Below are 23547 nucleotides of genomic sequence, written 5' to 3'. Positions count from 1 at the left end.
AGTTGATCCAGTCCAAACGTGAAATACAGGTCACCATCCACCTTCTTAAATGAGACTAGCATGCAGGCACCCTGTGATGTTCCCGTCACCTTTAGAATTAAAGGCTTACCGGATAGTATGGATCCAAACGAATCTATATTCGAAGGATCATACAAGCTTATGACTTAGAAGCCAAAATTTGCAGGTGTAGATTTTCAAGGAAGTATCAACTCAGACTCCTCATAAAGTTGTCCCAACTAGTTGTTAAATCCACATCAGTATACTCCAGCTCAAAATGTTGAACTCATACAAAGGAAAAATAAGGAGCCACAATAGTGTAAATCCGTTTAAGAGAAAAAAATTTAATAAAAAAGTAATGAACTCACATGTAACCAAAGAAATCAAGCGCTTAATCCATAAAAACAGTGCTACAGCAGTAGTCCCAGTATTTTCATGTATGTTATCATTTTAACGTATTTATTTTATGTATAACATATTGCATTTTCTTTCCCCTATAATCTTGAACTAATAAAAAGTATAAAAAATAAATAAAATAAGTCCTTCTAAATTATTATTTTATTTTAGGGTACATGCAGAGATTTCAGATCACTAGCTGCTTGGTGTCTCCATTAAATGCTCCTCCTCAATGATTTGCTCTGTTAATTAATACAAAGGAGAATTCAATGGTGAAAGATTGACACACCCAGAAGTGGCAAGGCTGTCCAAAAGGGACACCCAACTTACAGCCTTCAACCAATACTAAAATATTTTTGGTTTTAGCAATAAATGTACAATACAGTAGTTTGGGCATCCAAAAGACGCAACACCCAAGCACAAGCAAAGTAACCTAATATATACCATGCAGCGTAGTGAAAAATATAAACACATTGGGGAGACAAAGCAGTCACCAAGGGAGAGTAATTTCTACAGATTGAGACTCAGAAGTTTTCCTACATCTTTTGAGGACAGTGTGGTGTGCATTTTAACGATTGGTTCACAAGAGGAATAAAAGAGGCCATCTACATCAAACTTTAACAACCATCTTTGAACAGAGGTGAGGGCCTTCGACACCATTTTACCACTTGTCTTCCTGAAGATTTACCCCCCTGCATGACCAGGCTATATTTTGAAATATGGCACTGCATTATTTTAACTGGCAATAGCAAAATTTGTGTCCTTTTTTTCCCCACAAATTGAGCTTTCTTTTGGGGTCATTTGATCAAAAAAGGCCGACAATTTTGAAAAAAAAAACAATATTACTTTCTTCTTTAAAACTTTTCCAATAAAAAATTTGAAAAAAAGGCCAATGTATTTTTACACATTTTTTTTTTTGTAAAAAAAAAATCCCTTAACCCTTTATTCGACTACTAGCAAGGGTTAAAATCGCCCCACTGGAGGCCAAAAAGTGCTATTAAAAATGACGGTAAAGTGCTGCTAAGTCTAGCGGCGCTTTACCGCTAAGGTTGCCGTGCTACAGTGTGAAAGGGGTCTAAGTGAAAACGTCCAAATTGGGCCCAAAGTGTCAATATTTTGTGTTGTCACCATTATTTCCCAGCACTGCCTTAACCCTCTTGGGCATGGAGTTCACCAGAGCTTCACAGGTTGCCACTGGAGTTGTCTTCAACTCCTCTATGACGACATCACGGAGCTGGTGGATGTTAGAGACCTTGCGCTCCTCCACCTTCCATTTAACAATGCCCCACAGATGCTCAATAGCTTCTTAAGCAAGGCAGTGGTCATATTGGAGGTGTGTTTGGGGTCGTTATCATATTAGAATACTGCTCTGCAGCCCAGTCTCCGAATGGATGGGATCATGCTCTGCTTCAGTATGTCACAGTACATGTTTCCATTCATGGTTACCTCAATGAACTGTAGCTCCCCAGTGCTGGCAGCACTCATGCAACCCCAGACCATGACACTCCCACCAGCATGCTTGACTGTAGGCAAGACACACTTGATTTGTACTCCTCACCTGGTTGCCGCGACACACGCACGACACCATCTGAACCAATTAAGTTTATCTTGGTCTCATCCAACCACAGGGCATGGTTCCAGTAATCCATGTCCTTAGTCTGCTTGTCTTCAGCAAATTGTTGCAGACTTTCTTGTGCATCATCTTTAGAAGAGACTTCCTTTTGAGACGACAGCCATGCAGACCAATTTGATGCAATGTGCAGCATATGGTCTAAGCACTGACTGTCCCCCAACCCCTTCAACCTCTGTAGCAATGCTGGCAGCACTCATACATCTATTTCCCAAAGACAACCTCTGGATATGACGCTGAGCATGTGCACTCAACTTCTTTGGTCGATCGTGGCAAGGCCTGTTCTGAGTGGAACCTGTCCTGCTAAACCGCTTAAAATGGTCTTGGCCACCGTGCTGCCGCTCAGTTTCGGGGTCTTGGCAATCTTCTTATAGCCTAGGCCATCTTTATGTATAGCAACAATTCTTTTTTTCAGATCCTCAACGAGTTCTTTGCCATGAGGTGCCATATTGAACTTCCAGTGACCAGTATGAGAGTGTGAGAGTGATAAAACCAAAATGAACACACCTGCTCTCCATTCACACCTGAGACCTTGTAACACAAATGAGTTACATGACACCGGGGGACGGAAAATGGCTAACTGGGCCCAATTTTGACATTTTCACTAAGGGGTTTACTCCCTTTTGTTGCCAGCAGTTTAGACATTAATCTGTGTTGACATATTTTGAGGGGACAGCAAATTTACACTGTTATACAAGCTGTACACTCACTACTTTACATTATAGCAAAGCGTAATTTCTTCAGTGTTGATAAGATTAAAGATAAAATATTTACAAAAATGTGAGGGGTGTACTCACTTTTGTGAGATACCGTAGGCAGACTGCTGCTCTGCCTCTCTGTTTGATGATTTCAAGGTCTGCTGGCAACCGCCGCTCGACTTCTGCTGTATGTGATCACAGCGGGAGTAAGCTGCTGGCGGCGCGCATGTGCACCCCCTACCCGGAAGAGCTGGATCACGTATATATACGTGATCCAGCACAGAGATGCCGCTCTGTAGCAGTAAAACTGCTGTAGGGCAGACCTTAAGTGGATAATATCTCTACACCTGTATTTTGACAACAATTCACAACTGAAGGATTAACATCTATGAAATATTCCTGACACCAAGGATTGGATTTTATAACTAGAACAAGATGGTTGCTCAATTTTCACATCTCTTGTCCTGTTCTTGGACAATAACAGGTGATTGGATTAGTGTACTATCTGTGCGCCTATACCTTAAATACCTTGCTGTATTTTTCTGACGCTCATTAACACTGAATAAGTTGCTTGGACATGTTTAGCTGAATGTGACTAACTACTACTAGATATGCCAAGACCTGGATACATTGAAACTCTCCCAGGCAATAGTTTGTCATGCATTATACTGTCTAGTCTACCTAGTCTTTTTCAACCAGCGTTTCATTCAGAGTTCTTTCTGCAGTAGAGCAATGAGCAATTTCTAACTTCGGAAAAGTAACCACACCAATGATCTGTTTAGCTATCTTCGGGTAGTGGAGGTATTCTCTGCATTGAACGGGGAACTCTTCCCAATGAGTGCTAATGTAAAGAGAATTTTTTCCCACTGACCACCTATGTCAGAGGTTCTTCTGCCAGTGGACACTAATGTTATGCCCTAGGTCCTTCTCCCACTAACCACCAATCCAAGGGACCCTTTCCCACTGACTATACATGTTTACCAAAAAACATGAATATAAGTAGGCTTTACCCAACTGACCACCAATGTGAGGGAACACATTTTTACTGTTTATGATTCTTTTTTGGCCATATTTTTATTATTAGATTAAATTAATTATTCTTAGTGAAAAGGATTTAGTCATATAGAGCAGTCCTAGGTGTCCCATGCCTTCGTACACCACATTCCTTAGGCCCCTTTCACACGGGGCGGATCAGTAATGATCCGCCCCGTGATGATCCGCTTGCTCAGCGGGGATCGATCCGTTGTCCCCGCTGAGCCGGCGGCGGACAGGGTGGTCTCCGCACACTGTGCAGGGACCGCCCTGTCAGCTCTCTGCTCTCTTCTATGGGGATCGGATGAGCACGGAACGTCTGTCCATGTTCATCCGATCCGCTCTGCAGACGGATAGAAAAATAGGATTTTTCTCCATCTGCAGAATCGGACCATAGCGGAGGCGGACAATAGCGGGTGTCTGCGGATGTTCATCCGCAGACACCCGCTATCCCATAGGGATGCATGTATGTCCGTATTTCATCCACAAACGGATACAGACATACTGTCCACATGTGTGAAAGGGGCCTTATTCTTTTGATTATTCCTATATCTTAAAGTGATTGTAAGGATTTGTATGTTTTTTCTTTTCATTAAAATAACAAAACATGTCATACTTACCTGTGTTATGGTTTTACGCAGAGCAGCCTTGATCCTCCTCTTCTCAGGCGCTCCTGGCTCCTCACCCCCCACCGAGTGCCCCTATAGCAAGCACCTTGCACTGCCTGTACATTGCTGGATTGAGATCGGGCTCAGATATGTATTTGGGAGGGCTGGGGGGGTGCTGCATGCAGAAGGTTTTTTAACTTACTGTTCATGCTAATGAGACCTAACAGTTACTTCATGGACTTTTCTAGAGGGGTCGATTTACTAAAGGCAAATTGTCTGTGCCCTGCAAGGGTACTTGCAAGTGCAATGCAAGTGCAGTTGCTCTAGATCTGAGGGGAACATGCAAGCAAATAACAAAATAACAAAAATAGCGTTTTTGCTTGCCAGCAGAGCCTTCCTTTATTTCCGATTTTCCCCTCCGATCTAGAGCAACTACACTTGCAGTGCACAAACGTTTTGCCTTTAGTAAATTAACCCCAATGGCTGCTCTACAGTAGTCAGCATTTAATTCAGCCTTGCATGCAATTCAGTTGTATGACTGCTCTAAACCAGGGGTCTTCAAACTTTCTAGACAAAGGGCCAGTCCTTCAGACTTAAGGGGGTCGGACTGTGGTCAATGAGAGTAGAAAAGGTCCCGACATCTGCGGGAATAAACCATGCCCCATCATTGATGTCAGTGGGAGGAATTGTGCCCCATTGTTGGTGTCAGTAGGAGGAATTGTGCCCCATCGTTAGTATCAGTGGGAGGAATTGTGCCCCATCATTGGTGTCAGTAGGAGGAATTGTGCCCCATTGTTAGTATCAGTGGGAGGAATTGTGCCCCATCGTTGGTGTCAGTAGGAGGAATTGTGCCCCATCATTGGTGTCAGTGGGAGGAATAATGTCCTATTGCTGGTAGCAGTGGATGAAAATAGTGCCCCAAGGGCCACATAAAAGTAAGCAAAGGGCCACATCTGGCCCTCGGGTCACAGTTTGTAGATTGTTGTTGCTTTCTGATAATAAATTCATATTTCAACATGATTAAGGTAATTTCTAGTACAGTATCAAATCTGCTTTGCAAGCAAAATTGTAAACCTGTTACTCTTTTTTGAAGTTTAGCAGTGTAAAATCTGATTATTCAGAAAGAGCAGTGCTCATATAAATTATTTTTAATTGTCTGGTCATGCTGCAGTGATTGGATTAGCAGGTAAAATCTTTATTGTAGCTCGTTCTATGTGGGGTGGGTAAAACAAACAAATGGGAATTACAAAATACTTGCAAATTGCCTTTAGCCTAGGTTCCCATTGGAGCGATTTGATGGCTATTACCAGCAATGGCACCGTCCAAATAGTCAGCGCCGAACCGATTCCCAAAAGAAGTTTCTGTACTACTTTTGGCGACTTCAGGGGGTGAGGGGCGATTTGTATAATTACCCCTGAAGTCAGACTGTATTGCCGGGTTGAAATTGATTTCTAACCCGCAGCAATGTGAACATAGGCTAAGGGAACCTGTCATTAAAACATTATGCGGGCTGCTGCCATGCTGGTCCTTTGCATTCAATATTTTTGAGTCACTGAGATAAGTGTGTGCATAAACGGTTCTAATTTCATTTAGCCTCCTGTTGTTGCATACTTATCCTGGGACAGTAACTGCATATATCATATATTACAAATCTTCTATAGCGGTCTCTAAAAAGGAACGTTCTAGTGTTTATGTAAATAATCAGGATGAGATTAATAAAAATTGAAATGCAGCATAATGACTTAAAATTAGAATTGTCCAGAAGTTATTGGACAAAATAAATGTGAATAAAGCATCAGGATGAAGTATTTTACATCCACGAGTTATCAAAAAGCTGAGCACAGTTATTTTTAAACAACAATATTTAATTGTTATAGACATTTTAGTGACTAGCAAGATATCAATGGATGACTGCAAACCAAATGTAAAAAGATAAATAAAAAAAATAATCTCCATCCTGTTACACCAAGCCTGTATGATCAACTTTAAATGTGTATCTAAACCAGGGACCAAACGTTGTATATATTTCCGTTTACCAGTCCTTAGATGTGGTGGCTGCATTTGCTTGTTTTCAGTTGGTTTCCTTTATTTCTACCTGGTAATCCTGCTGTAAACACATGTTTTGTCCTGTTGTGACAACTGTTACTCACTGGACTATGTCTATGGAGGAACAATGTAATCCCTCTCCATTACATAAGAGAAAGGTGTTTATAGAAGAGAACTAAGAAGGCTGATAACATTGTTTAAAGGATAAGTTCACCTTTTTTTTCTTCTAAATCTCAGCTCCTCTATGTACTAATATAGCATTAATGTACTTCTTTTGCAAAAATAAAACAGCTTTCCATTTATTCTACACACGCTTACCTCACTGTATTTATGAATGTTTCAAAACACTGCTCGATTACTTCTGCCTTACTTCCTGGACAGACTATAGGTCATGGCACAGGAAGGAGTTGACCAGCTGATCTCATTAGCACACACCCTGCATCATCTACCCTCAGCTGGGCAACTCCCTTCTGCGTCATGACCTAAAGTCTGTACAGGAAGTAAGGCAGAAGTAATCGAGCCATGAAGCCAGTGTGGTAAGTGTGTGTAGAAAAAATGGAAAGTTGTTTTATTTTTGCAAAAATAAATACATTAATGCTATATTGGTTCATGGGGGGGCTGGAATTTAGAAAAGAAAAAGGTGAACTTATCCTTTCAGGTTTCCATTCAGAGCACAGGAAGTTGTTACAAGGTTGCTGGATTTCTGACAATTGGTATTTTTGTGTAATTGCAAAAAATTTATTTAGCTTAAGAAAAGAAAAAAAGTGAAACAATCACGTGTGGAGTGGAAAGACATAATATATAAAGCTTTTGCTCTTGCGCTTAGATACAAATAATTGTATGGATATTTAAGGTATTGATAAGGAATCACATACAACACATATGCTAGAAATTGTTTACATTTAGTTTTAACCTCTGCATGTAAAAATTATTTTTACAGCTTGAGGTGGTAAAACCTGGAATAATGTTTCACAAGAATTGGTTCTTTGCCTACCTCTAGCTCATCAAGGTATTAAAATTGAACTCAAGGTTTCATTTAACTAAGTTGGTCCAATAAACTATTTCTTTCACTAACAGATGTACTCACTGGAAGTGCTGTATAAACTGTATGTACAGGAGCATGAGCTACATGCCGTATAGAGCGCTGTGTTTGGACAGTGGGGTGGGGAATTCCTGTCCCATTCCCGCAACAAAATCAAGTTGGGCTGAGCACTGCTCCACCTTTCAGAGGAAGCCTGCATAATATACAGTTTATATAGTGCTCTAAACACAAAGCTTACCATCTGTTAGCGAAGGAAATAGTTTATTTGGACCAGCTTGGTCCAATCCAACTATGAGCTGAACAGAAAGTAAAGCAAAAGTGGGCATACCTTTTTTGTTAACTCACATAGGTCATTGAAATTTCACATGTTGGTAGAGTAATCCTTCCTCTATAGTAACTCTTCTTTTCATTGCAGTTAAATATGGGATTCTAAGCAGAAGCAATGTGCCGGCAGAAGACTACAGAATGTTTGCGGAGAGGACACATTGACAAAAGCAATGTGCAAAGATGGATGAAGACAATTTAAGGAGGGGAAACCAGTATTGAAGACAAACCACGCAATGGGAAACCATCAATGTCGGACAGCCTGCATCCCTCCTTTGTCAAGAACTCAGTGAGGGCACATTGCTCTGGAAGATTTACTATAGAGGAAGCCCTTGTACACATGGTCGGAGAATCCGTCGGAATGTGTCCTATCGGACCGTGTCGTCGGATAATCCGACTGTGTGTGGTATGCATCGGACTGATTCTGTCGGAATATCCGTCGGACCCAATATTCCAACATGTTGGAAATATTTCCCGACCAACTGGGCCGATCGGACATACTCCGATCATGTGTAGAGAATTTTGATCGGACCAAGTGCCACGCATGCTCAGATCAAATTCCTACATCAAAGCTATTGGCTACTAGCCTGAATGTAGTTCCATCTTAACGAAATTACGTCATCACGTTCTGAAAGATCGGATTTTTCGCCAACTTTGTCCGACCGTGTGTATGCAACAGTTTCGACAAGATCCGAGGGACAAAATCCGATGGGCAAAATCCGACGGATTTGGTTGTGGAAATCTCCGAACGTGTGTACAGGGGCGAAGAGTTACCAACAGGTGTGAACAACCTTTGTACGTTAATTGAAGGGTTATGCCCACTTTTGCAGTACTTTTGGTATAGTCCTTGTATTTAAAGTTAAATTAAATCTGGACGTGTGCCGCATACACACGATTGGATTTTCTAACAACAAATGTTGGATGTGAGCTTTTTGGCGGAAAGTCTGACAGTGTGTATGCTCCATTGAACATTTGTTGTCGGACTTTTGGCTAACAAATGTTGGCTATCAGGTTCTCAAATTTCCAATTGCGTGTACACAAGTCCATCGACCAAAAGTCCACGCATGCTCGGAATCAAGTATGAGCCAGAAGTGCTCGGTCTTGTAAAACTAGCGTTCGTAATGGAGATATCACGTACATCTTGTACGTCACTACGTTTGTAATTGTTGGCCAACATTTGTGTGACCGTGTGTATGCAAGCCAAGTTGGAGCCAACATCCTTCAAACAAAAATACTCGGTTTTGTTGTTGGAAACTCCGACCGTGTGTATGGGGCATTAGACTTTACTTTTTTGGTTGACCTCAATGGACACGTAGCTTTTTTTAAGCTGTAAAATTATGTATTTCCTTACCGCATGTCGATAATTAAGGCATCTGTGTTAACGACCTTCTTCCATACGTGTTCTACCAGAAGATTTGATACTTGGTTTAGAAGTTCGCAGTCAGCAAACATATCAAATCTCATGTAACCAATATTTTTTTTAAACACATCTGTGTGGAAGGAGAACTTGATAAGATCTTCAAACATATCAGGAGAGGGGATCTGAAAGAAGGAAAAACTTTTAAACAATCAACAAGAATCTGACTATAATTACCAACAGAATTCCTGTATATCAAAGTGATTGTAAAAGTTAATTAAAAAATAAAAATATGTTATACTTACCTGCTCTGTGCAATGGTTTTGGGGGCAGCTTGCTATGGGGGCACCCGTGTATGCTCGATCCTGAGCTGTGCTGAGTGTGTCCAAAGAAATGCACAGCACAACTCGGCCCCACCCCCACTCTTTGCTCACTAGCTGTGATTGACAGCAGCAAGGGCCAATGGAGAAGGCTATTGCTCTCTAGTACTGCGCTGGATTGAGATTGGGTTCAGTAAGTATTTTGTGCAGCTGGGGGGAGTCCTGTTCAGAGAAGCTTCTTTACCTTCATGAAGAAAATGCATTAAAGCGGTATTAAACCCCTCAAAAATTATTATATTGCAGCTTACTAATTCCTAGATGTGATGTGATTCTTCTATTTTCACCTGGTGATCCAGCCAACAATTCTGTTGTTTTTAAAAAGTACAAGATCTTCAGCAGAATATATCAGCTTACATGGGAGAAACAAGCCACTTAGCACTGGCAGTGGTGTATAAAATATTCAGCTTTTATTTAGCCATGTAAAATATTTATCTCAAACGTAAAAAACGGTTTTCTGTAACTGATTATAAAGTGTGAGCTGCTGTGTCCCCTGTGCTCATTCCTCCAGAGATGTGTCTCACTATTACAAGCATTGTGTTACTGGCCAATTCACCAGGTGGAAACAGAGGGAAAAAGCCAAAGAACAAAAAAAAAACTGGTGTAGTCATCACATCTAATGATTGGTAAGCTGCCATATAATAAATTTATAGTTTTGGGTTTAATACAGCTTTAAGATCAAATACCTTCTACCTATACAATCACTTTAAAGCAGTAGCAGCTGGTGGTCAGTATTTTGAGGGGGGGGGGGGGCATGGCAAACAAACCCCCCCACACTCGCACCACCAACCAAAACCATCTGCTCCTACCTCCACCTGGGATGGCTCTGATCCCCGGAGTGGTCCCAGCACATCCCGCACCGTCGCCACCACACACCGCTGCCGAGCTTGCCCCCATCGTTCTTGCTCTGCTCGTAGCCTCGTCTCCCCGGTCTGCTCTAAGATTTCTGGCCAATCGGGTCTCAGGAGCTGCTTTATAATTGTCCAGGAGTAGAAACAAGAAGACAATAGCGAATAATAATTCCCTATTGTCACACAACTGGGTGGGCCCAGGGCGCAATGCTATGCGCCTGAGCCCACCCTTTTTTTAAGCCAATTAGAGCCTCCAGCTCTAATCATGTGCTTAAAAAAAAAAAAAAAATATTGGAATCCATGTGTCCGGCCCCCCGCATGTAGATTAGGATAGGGGAAGCGCCCCTTATGGTTGGACCAACCCTGCTTTAAAGGGTAACTAAAGGCAATTTTTGTTTTTAGAATTGTATACAGTGGAGAGGGATTCGAATACCTGACAGTTTTTATCGTTGTATGTGCCCCTGTTAGCCCTTGTACACACAGTCGGAGATTCCGACTACCAAATCCGTCTGAGTAATTCTGACGGATTCATTCCGGAAGAGGTCCGGAAGTGATGTTGCATACACACGGTCGGACTAAGTTGTCGGAAAATCCGATTGTACATAACGTGATGACGTTATTTCGTTAGACGGGACTACGTTCAGGCTAGTAGCCAATTGCTTTGGTCTAGGAATTTGATCTGAGCATGCGTGGCACTTTGTCCGCCGGAGTAGGCTACACATGATCGGAGTATGTCCGATAGGAGCATTTTGTCTGAAAATTTTACCAGCAAGTTGGAAAACTTGGTCTGTCGGATATTCCCGACGGAAACAGTTCGATGCAGACCACACACAGTCGGAATATCCAACAAAACGGTCCGATAGGACACCTTCCGTCGGAATCTCCGACCGTGTGTACAAGGGCTTAGGGAGATTCACCCTGTCTATTTGACCATTACCATCAAAAGTAAAACAAAAATCACAACCACATTTTTGGTTGACATCAGAACACTAATAAAGGGGAAATCTTCCAATGGGGACACTAGTTCTGGTTACCCTGGTGATACACCAGGATTCCTCACTTTGAAGGGATTTCCTCTTATTTCCTGTTTTGGTGATGGGATAGGTTTAGCTTGTAGTTACACTTTAATGCTAAAGGCTCCAATCAGTGTACCCTGAAAGCAGTGGCTGCTGCTGTTCGAACACAAAGCCATACACATAGGATTTTTTTCCAATTACTTTTTTATGTGCTGGTTGAATGAAAGAATGAATGAATGAATAAATAAAAAAAACTGACTATGTTTGGCCAGCTTCAAGCTGCACATGGATTTTTTTTTACAATCAGCCAGCAGGCATCCTCCCACCCACAGTGTTATTGTATTCTGACAGAGGGGTCCCCACTGTCAGAATACACATATCACCCCTGGCTGCAGACCTTGATTGAAAGAAAAATTTCCAACAGTCCCATTCGAGAAAAGGCAATTATTATTATTATTATTCTCCTAAACAGAAACAGCCATAGAAGGATCAAAATGTGTCAGGTCCTTGTTGAACCAGTTAAATTTCGATCCATCTATGGCCAGCTTTAGGGTCATATTTGGTGATGTTACTGCTGTGCTCACCATTATTCTCTTTATTTAAAGCCCTGCCCCAGTGCAGAAAAAGGCATGATCAGACTAATGCCCCATACACATGGTCGGATTTTCCAACGGAAAATGTTCGATGGGAGCTTTTTGTCGTAAATTCCAACCGTGTGTAGGCTCCATCGGACATTTTCCATCGGAATTTCTGACACACAAAATTTGAGATCTGGATCTCAAATTTTCCGACAACAAAATCCGTTGTCAGAAATTCCGATAGTGTGTACACAATTCCGACGTACAAAGTTCCACGCATGCTCAGAATCAAGCAGAAGAGCCACACTGGCTATTGAACTTCAATTTTCTCAGCTCGTCATACGTCACCACGTTCTTGACTTTTGGAATTTCCAACAACATTGTGTGACCGTGTGTATGCAAGACAAGTTTGAGCCAACATGCGTCGGAAAAAATCCCATGGATATTGTTGTCGGAACGTGCAATCATGTGTACGTGGCATAAGGTGTCCGTTTATGAAACAGTGAAATCTATTCACTACTTCATTCTCCGGCATTCACAGAGGAGATCCTTCTCCTCTCTGTGCCTGTTTATGAAGCAGAGTAGATTGCTTCACCTTTGGAGGAGTGATGCGATCTACAAATGCTTCCAACACTGGAGAACGGCCCCTGATACTAGAATCTCATGAGACTTTACAAGATTACAGTACCAGAAATTCACAGAAACACTGAGATGTCAGTTTACTAAGCAGTGATAAATTATCACCGCTCAGTACACTGACAAACGGCATGGTTAATGTTAATAAAATAACAAGTCCCTCTACATTATATACAGGGCCGGACTTACCATTGGGCTTGACTGGGCTCAAGTCCATGGACCCCACCCAATAAGGGGCCCCCACGGGCCCATCTGAGATACATAGCCAAGTGTACTGGGCTCGGCTCTGCTCACAGTCACGCCCAGTCCCGCCCCATGATGGACATAACACAGGGACTGGGCGTGACTGTGAGCCGAGCCGAGTACGCTTGGCTACTCTCGGCTCCACTCAGGACTGCGAGAGGACCCGAGAGCCGCTGAGAGGACCCGAGAGCCGCCGAGAGGACCTGAGAGCTGCTGAGAGGACCAGAGAGCCGCCTAGAGCTGCTAAGAGGACCCGAGAGCTGCCGAGAGGAACCGAGAGCCGCCAAGATACACAGGACTCTGTATCTCGGCGGTGACATTTTTAAACTTCAAGACTGCAATGACAAGGCTGAAAATGACAAGGCTGCAAATAACACTAGGGCAAGGCTGCAAATGACAAGGCTACACTGACAAGGCTGCAAATGACACTGACAAGGCTGCAATGACACTGGACACTAGTCATTTAAACGTTTAAACGTTTTTTCCTTAAACTTCCCTCCTAAAAGTTTTTTCCCTTAAAATTCCCTCCTAAATTTAAGGTGCATGCTATACGCTGGTGCGTATTATATGTCGTAAATACGGTAATGTATAGAAGGTAGGGCCCGAAAGTGACTCAAGTCCTGCCTTGATTTTATATATATATATATATATATATATATATATATATATATATATATATATATGTATGCACACACACACACATTATATATACATGTATATTCACACACATTATATATATATATATATATATATATATATATATATATATACACATACACATAAATATGACAGGGGGACATGGTTACAGTGTTGGGGGGTCTGAACGAGGTAGAAGGCAGTTAAGAATCTTCCTCCTTCCCCTTCAGATCCCCCGGGATTCCCCCTTCATGCCCCGATTCTCCACCTCTGAGCTGGTGAATTTTTTTCTTTATTATTATTATAAAAAGGAAATTTTGCTCAAAATAGTAAAATAGCTCCTGATGCTTGCAGTGATACCATATATGTGTATGTTGGTTGTTGTTTGGTTGTTGTTTGTGCCTGTAGTACAGCCCAGAAACAATGGTGCACATTTTGCATTTTTTTTTATCCTGCCTAAAACACACTGATAACAATTACATTTGTTTTTTTAATTCTACGCAAAATATGTTGACTGTGACTTTTGACCCTTATATTCTTAAATTTTTTAATTTAGTTTTTATTCTTTCATTTTAATACGTATAGTACAAGACCCGTGGGCTCTGTGCTAGGAGCACACTGTGCGACGCGCTCCCAGCACAAAGGGAGCGGCCCCAAGAAAAAACAGCCCACTTCCGTGAGGACGCATATATGTGTATGTGTGCAATCAGCACAAAGGGGTACATAAGGCAAGCAAAAGTGTATAAACCAAAAGCAGTCTGTAAACAGGTGCAGTTAGCTACTCTGCCAGTAGGTGGCTCTGTTTCAAAATACTGTGTTAATAGGGAACTGTCTAAATGGGTTTTAGGCCTTTTTTTAGACAAAGTCTTCCTGTAGTGATGTATTGGGTGGAGTAGGGTTGTCACCTTTTCTTCAAGCTAAACCTGAACACTTTAGCCACGCACGCAAAATTTTATTTTTAAGGGGGTACGCTGTGGTGTAAAGGGGAATTCTGATCAAAGGGGGATTCTGCTCACCAAACTTCCCACTTACATCAGAGTCCGCAGGGCACCCATATGCCCTCTGCAGTTGTGGTACTTGGTTACCTGGGGAGCCCATGGTCCATTCTGAAAATTGTGTCTGGTTTTCAGCTTGTCTGAAACCCACACACACGATTCAAAACCTGGACTGTAACCCTAGGGTGGAGTTAGTGCCCATCTAAATGCCAGGAGGAGAGGAGCAGGGGCATGAGAGGCAAACATTCCAAAGCTATGCAAATGTAGCCATCTACTGCAAAGGCCCTGCACAGGGCACAGGTCAGGGCCAGAGCCTAATATCCAGAAGAGCCAGCTGTAGTTGTCCTGACTTGATACATGATCTAACTGGACTGAAGGAAAGATACAAAAGATCTTTTAAGCCAGGCTAAGGCCACTTTCATACTGAGAGGCTGACCGCATTGACGGTAAGGTGTTGCTAGTTTTAGCAGGGCTTTACTGTAGTTTTAGCTGTGCTTTTTGGCTGCTAGCGTCACGCTTTTAACCCCCGCTAGCGCTTTTAACCCTGCTGCCCATTGATTTCAATGGCAGGGGCGATTTAGGAGTGGTGTATACACCGCTCCTGCCATGCCCCAAAGATGCCGCTTGCAGAACTTTTTTTACCATCCTGCAAGCTTACCGCCCCAATATGAAAGCACTCGGGATTTCACACTGGGGCTGCAGAAGAGGCAGTTTACAGACGCTTTTTAGATGCTATTTTTCGCCTTAAAACGCCTCAGTGTGAAAGTGTCCTAGGTGTTCTCTGTCATGAGTATTAATACCCCCAGAGGTACAGAATCTTAAGGTACAGCTGCAGTCCTGTCTCTGGAACGACATGAAGGGAGTCGTGAGTGGAATGCATTAAAGCCTAATGGGCAAGTCAGAGCAAAAAGATGTGCATTATTTTTTTTTTAAAAGGCAAATAGATCAGAATGCTACAGATACATAGAGAAGGGTCCCAACATTGTGGATTTCCCAGGGAGAGGAGAGAGGAGATGCAAAGGAAAGATGGCTTATTTGTGGTGTGCAATGTGCATCTTTCACAATGCATTCTATGGATTATTCATTTTTGTCTATGGCAATGTATTCTGAAGACACCTGTCAGTATGTCTATGTGATGTGATGTGTCACTGCACTGCCATCTTTAAAGAACAACAGTAAATTATGGAAACTATATCTTTTGTGGACATTCCTTTACTATGAATATAAAGGCTAATAGCCTGGAAAGTCATTAGTAGGCCTTTGGCAAGGAATTAGGCACTAGATAACGAAGGCTACTAACTAAAATCAGTGGGTTATTGTCCTATCCAAGAAGAAGTGAGGGAGGGGTTTTGAGTCAGTTGGCGCCAATAGTCAGCCAATCAGAAGCCCCCTTGCAATTCAAACCAGAGCAAAGTCTATTCTACCATAGAAAACTCATATCTGTTTGGTTATTTTGTTCACAGAACTTTTAGCATCATCATTTTTCATATTTGAAGAGCTGTTACCAGTCTCCTGAAAATGCTTTCTGCCTGGCTGTCATGCTTATTCTCTGGCTTTAGCACTTTCACTAACCTACAATCAATACGTAGGGCAAAACGTATGATTTATTTGCTGCATCCTTTTTCCAGATCTGTGAGTCAGAAAGCATTGAAACCAGAAAAAGCCAACATCTGCAACTACAACCCTTATATATCTCTTTTGATACGTTTCCTTTAAAATGTGTATAGTGAATGTAAATGTAATACTTTAATCCTGTAAAGGAAATTTGTAAGTTCTGTATATAATTGTATTCTATTTTGTAAGTATTGCACACTGCCCTCACTGTGCACACAGCATTTGTAATGTTTTCATGACATGTTTGCATTCTTTCAAGTCCTGATTAGAATTAGTCTACCTATGTTACGCCCCTTGTTACTATAAATGTACAGTTGTAATATTGTGATACCTACAAAATCATGTGTAAAAAAAAACTTCAATTGCGTAATAATAAAGCAGAACAGTTATTTGGAAAGGTGCAGAGTGTCTTTTTTGTCTGCTCCTTACTGTAGTAGTTATTATTAATTTGGAACCACTAATCAATCAATCAAGTTGCCTATCTATAAATTCCCATGTCAGGTACTTACCTCCTTTCCAAACATGTGATGTCCTTTAGATCCCTCGCCAGGCACTGACAAAATTTGGTTACCGGAGGATTAAATGACTCACAGCTGTACACAGGAAAGCCATTCATCTGGGCAACACCACATTGTGCTGAAAATGTACACTAAGCTGCACATGTCTACATCAAATCAGGCTCAGAACAGACAGGTAAATTTTTTATATTGCATTAGAGACACATCATTCTGCAAAAAAGAGTGCGTATGCTTGCTGTTTTTTGTAGGTTTAGTACCACTTTAAGGAAGTATTATAGTCAATGTAGAATTGCTGCCTGTCTCCACTGGTAAGATTCATCCTGTTTGTCCTGGTGATTATTATCATTGGAATAGAAAACTATGAGAAATCCCACATTTCCGAGTTGTAACAGGAAAAGGGGGTGAGGGTACATCTTCCAATTGGTACACCTGTTATGGTGGCAACTGCCTAATATGGGATTTGCTTTCCCTTTGGAGAGATTTCCTCTCATTTTATGTCTCTGAGTTTCCTCCCAGTAAGCTCAGAGCCTGGAGGCCAAAGAGTAAAGAAATAAATGGGAATTTTTTATTTAAATAATTGGCAATGCTGGTTGGCCAGACTGGATGTAATTAAATCTATTGAGAGCCTGATGGCCACATTATACAATAGGAAGACAAATGTATTGCTCCTGTAAAGAATTTTGCCTGTCCTTCCAATATTTAGTTGTCATGTCTCTGACCTCAACTGTCCAGGCACACTGATTGTAATACCCAGGTGACACCTGAGCCTAGATTTTCTTCTCCATGGTTTAAATTTTACAGAAAAACTAACACTGGACACCCACCCCACCCCCCTCGGACCCTTCTGTACTCAACTCTAGGGTTGCCAAGCTGTCAGCACCCCCGCAGCTGCTCTAGTGGTCTGGGCATTTGAAATTCCTGCTTTTCTCCCTCTTCTCCATGCAGAGCTTCTGCTGTCACAGTAAATCAATCTGGTCTATACCAGAAGCACAGCATGGAGAAGAGCAGAGATTTCTAATCTCCAGACCAGTGGAGTGGCTGCGGAGGTGCTCACCGCAGAGATAAGCACAGCAAGGACCAGAGAAGATGGAGGTGGGAAGGGTGTCCGGTGTTCACCTTTACATTTTTTCTGTAAAAGTGAACTAACACTTTAAAGCCCAATTGAATCTTTGTTTTTTTTATTACTGTAAGGGCTCATGCACACTGGGCTTAAAAAAACTGCTTTTGCAGGCATTTGGAGTTTTTATTTCTGCCTGTAACTGCACCTTTGTTAGTCTATGTGTCCATATACAGTATATTAGAAGAGGAGTGTTTACTATCAGGAAAAACAAAACAAAAAAAAAAACATTAACAAGCACATTCAGGAGAGGAGCTTTTGGGCTGAAAAACATGCAAATGCATTTAGTGCTTCAGCGTTCATTCATTTCAATAGCCAATATAAATGAATACTCTGGTCATGCAATCCATAAACGCTCAAGCACTTGATGTGTCTAAAGGCATGTGCAATACGTGGCTTTAATGCATTTTTTAATCTTCTTTTTCCAGCCAGGAGTATTCAGAGGAGAAATTCAAACACCCAGTGTGAATGAGCACTAATGCTGCATAAACCATAATAAATGTAAGTGTATTGTTTTCAAATTTTTTTTGATTATGTTATTGTGCTGTAGCTAGGGTAAAATGCCACTGTGCCAGCTGCATGCTGGAAAAGCAGACTGCTGCTACAGCTACATACTGCAGCTCTGCAGTCCCTATACTGTATATTAGTAGAGGAGTTTACTATCAAGAAAAAAAAAAAAAAAAACATTAACAAGCACATTCATACAATCCATAAACGCTCAAGCGCTTGATGTGTCTAAAGGCATGTGCGATACGTGGCTTTAGGTGCATTTTTTAATCTTCTTTTTCCAGCCAGGAGTAAAAGGCATTCAGAGGAGAAACTCAAACACCCAGTGTGAATGAGCACTAATGCTGCATAAACCATAATAAATTGAAGTGTATTGTTGCTAGGGTAAAACGCCACTGTGCTGGTTGCATGCTGGAAAAGCAGACTGCTGCTACAGCTACATACTGCAGCTCTACAGTCCCTATCTCCAATAGTCTAACAGCACCCCACTCACAGTGTATTAACAACAGTGCTGTTTAGGGAGCATGAGCTTTGTAGATTGAAACACTGTACACCAGTGGTTTGTATCATCAAGGCATAGTAACCTTTGCTGTAGTTGAAAACAAACAAAAAATATATATATATCCTACAATTATATCTGTGTATGCAGTCTAAATGCAATAAAGTAATGAAAAATTAATATTTAGTTAAGCTTTTATGTCTGGAAGCAATAACAAAGAAAACAACTGTGGTACCTATATTCCCTGCCTTATTTCACAACATAATTAAGCCGCTAAGTGTCTGTATTTATCATTTCTGGAGATTATGGGGGGATTTACTAAAACTACACTCTGATGGTGCTCTGCATAGATACCATTCAGCTTCCAGGTTTTATTACCAAAGCTTAGTTGAGCAAGCTGAATGGCTACTGTGCTCAGCTGCACCAGATTCTAAATGTTCCAGTTTTAGTAAATCCCCTCCTTTTGAGTGCTTCTGTCTGTCAAAATTGCTGTCAGATGAGTGGCAGATTTAAAAGTGTATAAAAACACTTTTGTTAAAAACCACCTTTCTAGGGGCCTATGCCAATAGATGTTTGTTGTCATCAGATCTGCATTTCTCCCAATACAATTTAAGGAGATGCAAAAGAACCATGAAACAGCTTAGAAGAGGTCAACACATCAGTGAATAAACTCTAAGGCCAGTTTTCTCCGCATCCAATTCACATAGCATGCAATGTGACTGGCTCACATATCTCCATTGCGGATGCAGAGGGCACTGCACAAAAATGCTGTGTGACTTTGGCTCAGTTTCAGGGCATAGAATCGGCCCTGATTTGTCCCTGAAACGGGGAAAAGGGACGTACAGCGCTCCCGCGCAATCCGCAGCGGGTTATAGTGTGAACCCGGCCTCACACTGATCCCAAATACAAGGTGAATGCCTCTGAAAGCAAGCTGCATTTGCCTATCAACATAAGCCCCTTGCCTATCAACACAGATTCTAACTCACATGAGAAATCTGGTGATGTCCTTTTGCCATTTGTATGCTAGGCACTAGGCAGATAGAATAACCGGTGAGGAAAACAGACACGTAGTTTTTTTACAATCAAAATAACATGAAGCAATGTTTTGAGGATGAAAATGAAAACACAAATGAAATTTTTTCTATTGGACTAAGCTTTGAAATATAATACGATTAAACTTGCCTTCCCTGCAGAAACAACTACCTGTACTTTGCTAACTTTTTGAAAAAATTAGACCTATTTTTAGCAATTACACTTAAGTATTTATATTACCTGCATCGGCACAACTCCTGGTATGCGATCCTTTGAGTTTTCTGGTATATAGATAGCTTTGAGGTGAACATCTCCTGACAGAGTCTGTAGATCGTAGTTGAGTTTTTCAGCTAGTTCCATTTCAGACTTAATTGTTCTGTAGTCCTTTTTGTCCACCATAGAGAGAAGTTTTGAAGCCACTTCTGGTCCACTTTCTTCAAAGGCATAGTTATCAGCCACTAGTTTTCCAGCAGTCTGGATGATGGAAGGAATTTTAGAGCGCAGGTTAATTATGTGTTGAGCAGCATTCATGGCCTCATTGGCTTGAATGACTACATGAGGTTCAACCCCTGATACACTCCACACTTTGCCAGTCACAGAACTAATCACCACTTGATTAGGAATTGAGGCATAAAGCTGACTTTCCCCTACATTGTATATACCAACAGACAAAGACACCCCACTAGTGGGCTCACCAATAATAGTGGCTCGATTTAGATCCTTCATTGATCTTGTGAATGCTTCGGCTGCTGAACCAGTCATGTGACTTGTGAGTATATAAATGTCTTTGGATGACCCATATCTTTGGCCAGCTACTTCTGGAAAAGTCCATATTTCAGTACCTGTGGAAGTGCTACGATCATACACAGTGTAAAGGTGTTGTAATGGCTCAGGATCAAAGAAATATGAACAAAAAATGGGTATGGCTGTAGAATAACCCCCGCTGTTGAATCTCATGTCAATGATTAAGGTACTTGTATCAACCAACTTATTCCAGACAAGACTAACCAGCTGGGGCCCAATAGCTTTAATTATTTCTGCATCAGCCATCATGTCAAATCTCAGATATCCTACATTTCCTGGCAGAACTTCAATCTTAAATAAAGCATCAATAATGTAGCTTAATTCTTCCGGTGAAGGGATTTTGGAAGGCTTGTCTTCCAAGACTTCTGGTTCTATGTCACTGTAAAATATGTGAAGTCTATGGTCTCCTGAGATTTCTTGAATGTCTGAAGTAAGCTGAGAAGCCAGAGATTCTAGATCCACCACAGATCGGTATCCACCCTCAGACCACTTACTTTTAAGGGCATTACTGACTTTATTAGCCACCTCTGGAATGGCATAGTGGACTTCTAAGAGCAGTCCAGTGCCCTCCACCAGTGCAGAGACTTTTGGGTGAAATAGAATGATTTCCTTGGCTTTTTCCAAAGCTTCATCTGCTAGAACAATAGCATCTGGCACTACTCCTCCTCCAAGCCAACAGTCACCATTATTGTCTATAAAGTTGATCACAGGTACTGTGACAGTCAACTGAGTGAGTTCAAGATTTAATAACTGTGAATGCATTAGGGTCCCAGATGTTATTTCGCCAATGATTGTGGCTCTGCTCAAAGACTGCATAAGATAAGCAAATTCTTCTGCTGCTGTAGCAGTTCTGTGGCTGGTCAGTACATAGACCCCTCTTTGAGCACCATATCGTTTTCCAAGAAGATCAGGAAGGCTATAAAACTCCTTAGAAGAGTTTGATAGACGGTCATACATAGTGTAAAGACGGATCCTAGACTCTGGCTCGTGGAAGTAAGACAAAAGTAGGGGAATGGCAGAAGAAGGCCCACCAGTATTAAAACGCAAGTCTATAATGAGATTTTCTGTGTTTGTGATTGGATCCCAAACTTTGTCAACGATGTAAGGCCCTAATTTTCCAAGAACAGTGATATCAGCAAACTCATCAAATCGTAGGTACCCAATGTTCCCAGGGAGGATACTAACCTTAAAAACACTATTGACTAAAGCTTGAAGAATATTTTCATCATCTGGTATATTCTGTGGAGATGGGAATGCTTCTGGCAGCACTGGAGTATCAGATTTGGACCTTATAATCAGTCTGGGGTCCTCTGTCACTGACTGAAGCTCATAATTTAGTTTTGCTGCAAGATCTTCTTCAGAAATGACCGAGGTATAGTCCATGTTTGAAACATGCTTTAACAAAGTTGGGATGCGGTCAAAGAAAGCATAGAGGTTTCCCAAGATACCACTAAGCTGCTGCAGCACACTTGGAATTTTGGAGCGAACAGAGAAAATGGCCAAAGCTTTATTAAGTGCATCCTCTGCATTCACAACAACACAGGGAAAAACACCAGCTACTTCCCAACTCTGTCCAGTCAGTGGACTTATTGATCGGGATACAGGAACAGTGATGTAATAATCTGATTGTCCAATTTTAATTTTCTGTATGTCCAAAGATCCACCTGCTGTTCTTTCTCCAACAACAATTGCCCTGTTTATGTGTTTAAGAATATAGGCAACATCCTCTGCAATGCCTTTGGTAAACTTGCTTGTTAACACTATCACATCTTTGTCTTTACTGTATCTCTTACCTATCAAGGCTGGAAGTGTTCGTAATTCTGTAGTGGTGTTGGTAGGGCGGTTGTAAATGGTGTCTATATGGACAACAGGTTGCGCTTCAGTCAAGTAGGACACAACAAAGGGAATACCCGAGACTTTTCCCTGAGTACTGTATCTTAGATCCAAAATCAGAGCAGAACTTGACATGAGTTTGCTCCATATGTTCTTCACAAGAAAGGGACCAATTTGTTGAACAACATCTTGGCCAATTACATAGTCAATTCGAAGGTAGCCGATGTTTCCAGGCAGGACCTCATACTTAATGGAATGATCCACAAGGAATTGCAGTTGTTCGGGAGTTGGGGTGATTTCTGTCTCTTGCTTCACAATGGCAGATGGCTCGTAAGATACAATGAGACGAGGATCATTGAGTGAACTTTGTACCCCAGCTGTAAAAACACTTGCTAAGGTTAAAGGATCAGAAACATGAAGAATCTCCCCACTCTTGATTGCCTGTTCTATGGTCTCTTGCATTCCCACCAGGTTCTCAGGAAAGCAGTAATTGTCCAACAGTACTTTGGCCATGTCGAGCAAAAAGGATGGTTGAAAGACAGGGTTAGAACAGGCATTATAAAAGAGTAGTAGAAAGATCAGGGCCCGATAGCTGTTAGACATGTTGTTCCTGAGCAGCCGAATTTCTTCTGTCTGCTGCTCCTGAGAATGGAGAATTAAATGCAGGGCACAGAACAGCCAATTCTCTTTTATCTCTGCTAAACCTTTAATCACATTAATGAGGCTATAAGCATCAGCACAAGGGTATTTCTGGGAAAACACCTTACTGTCTGTACTGTGAGCATCTGTTCTCTTTTTTGTTTTGTGACTGCACATTTTAATATGACTGGTAGTCAAGCTTAGAAAGTTTGTAGCTACATTTAAAAATAACTAGCAATAAGGATACAAATGAAAAAACAGTGGTAATGGAAGCCATGTTTTTTATACACTGCACAGATGACCAATAAGCCAGAAACAGTTGAATGTAATTTTGAATAAACGGCTTTGTAATATTAGGTGGTGTCTTTGTATACACTAGTGGCTCTAAATGTACAGTTTGCCATTGGGGCAAAAAGGAATGAATTACATGGCTCAGCCCACTATTATGAAATGAGCAGTAATCTATGTATTTTTGGGATGTGCGATGGATTGCTACTGTGATGGAATAAAATGTGAACAGCT

The 23547-nt window shown here is 41.4% G+C and overlaps 1 protein-coding gene across 1 annotated transcript in view; it reads right to left on the bottom strand.

The window, feature by feature from the left end:
* RBP3 (retinol binding protein 3) overlaps window positions 1–23034 on the bottom strand; it is a 30332-nt gene extending 7298 nt beyond the window's left edge. Inside the window, exons 1-2 of the mRNA XM_077454768.1 lie at window positions 19990–23034; window positions 9125–9315 (exon numbers count right to left, since the gene is read on the bottom strand). Coding sequence (XP_077310894.1) covers window positions 9125–9315; window positions 19990–22989 — 3191 coding nt within the window. The 5' untranslated portion in view covers window positions 22990–23034. The remainder of the gene's footprint in view (window positions 1–9124; window positions 9316–19989) is intronic.
* Window positions 23035–23547: the final 513 nt, after the last annotated feature.

The sequence above is a fragment of the Lithobates pipiens genome, unplaced genomic scaffold, assembly GCF_037356315.1.
Source record: "Lithobates pipiens isolate NorthernLeopardFrog02 unplaced genomic scaffold, aLitPip1_a1.2 Scaffold_25, whole genome shotgun sequence".
Classification (NCBI taxonomy): domain Eukaryota; kingdom Metazoa; phylum Chordata; class Amphibia; order Anura; family Ranidae; genus Lithobates; species Lithobates pipiens.
This window is presented reverse-complemented; position numbering and strand designations above follow the sequence as displayed.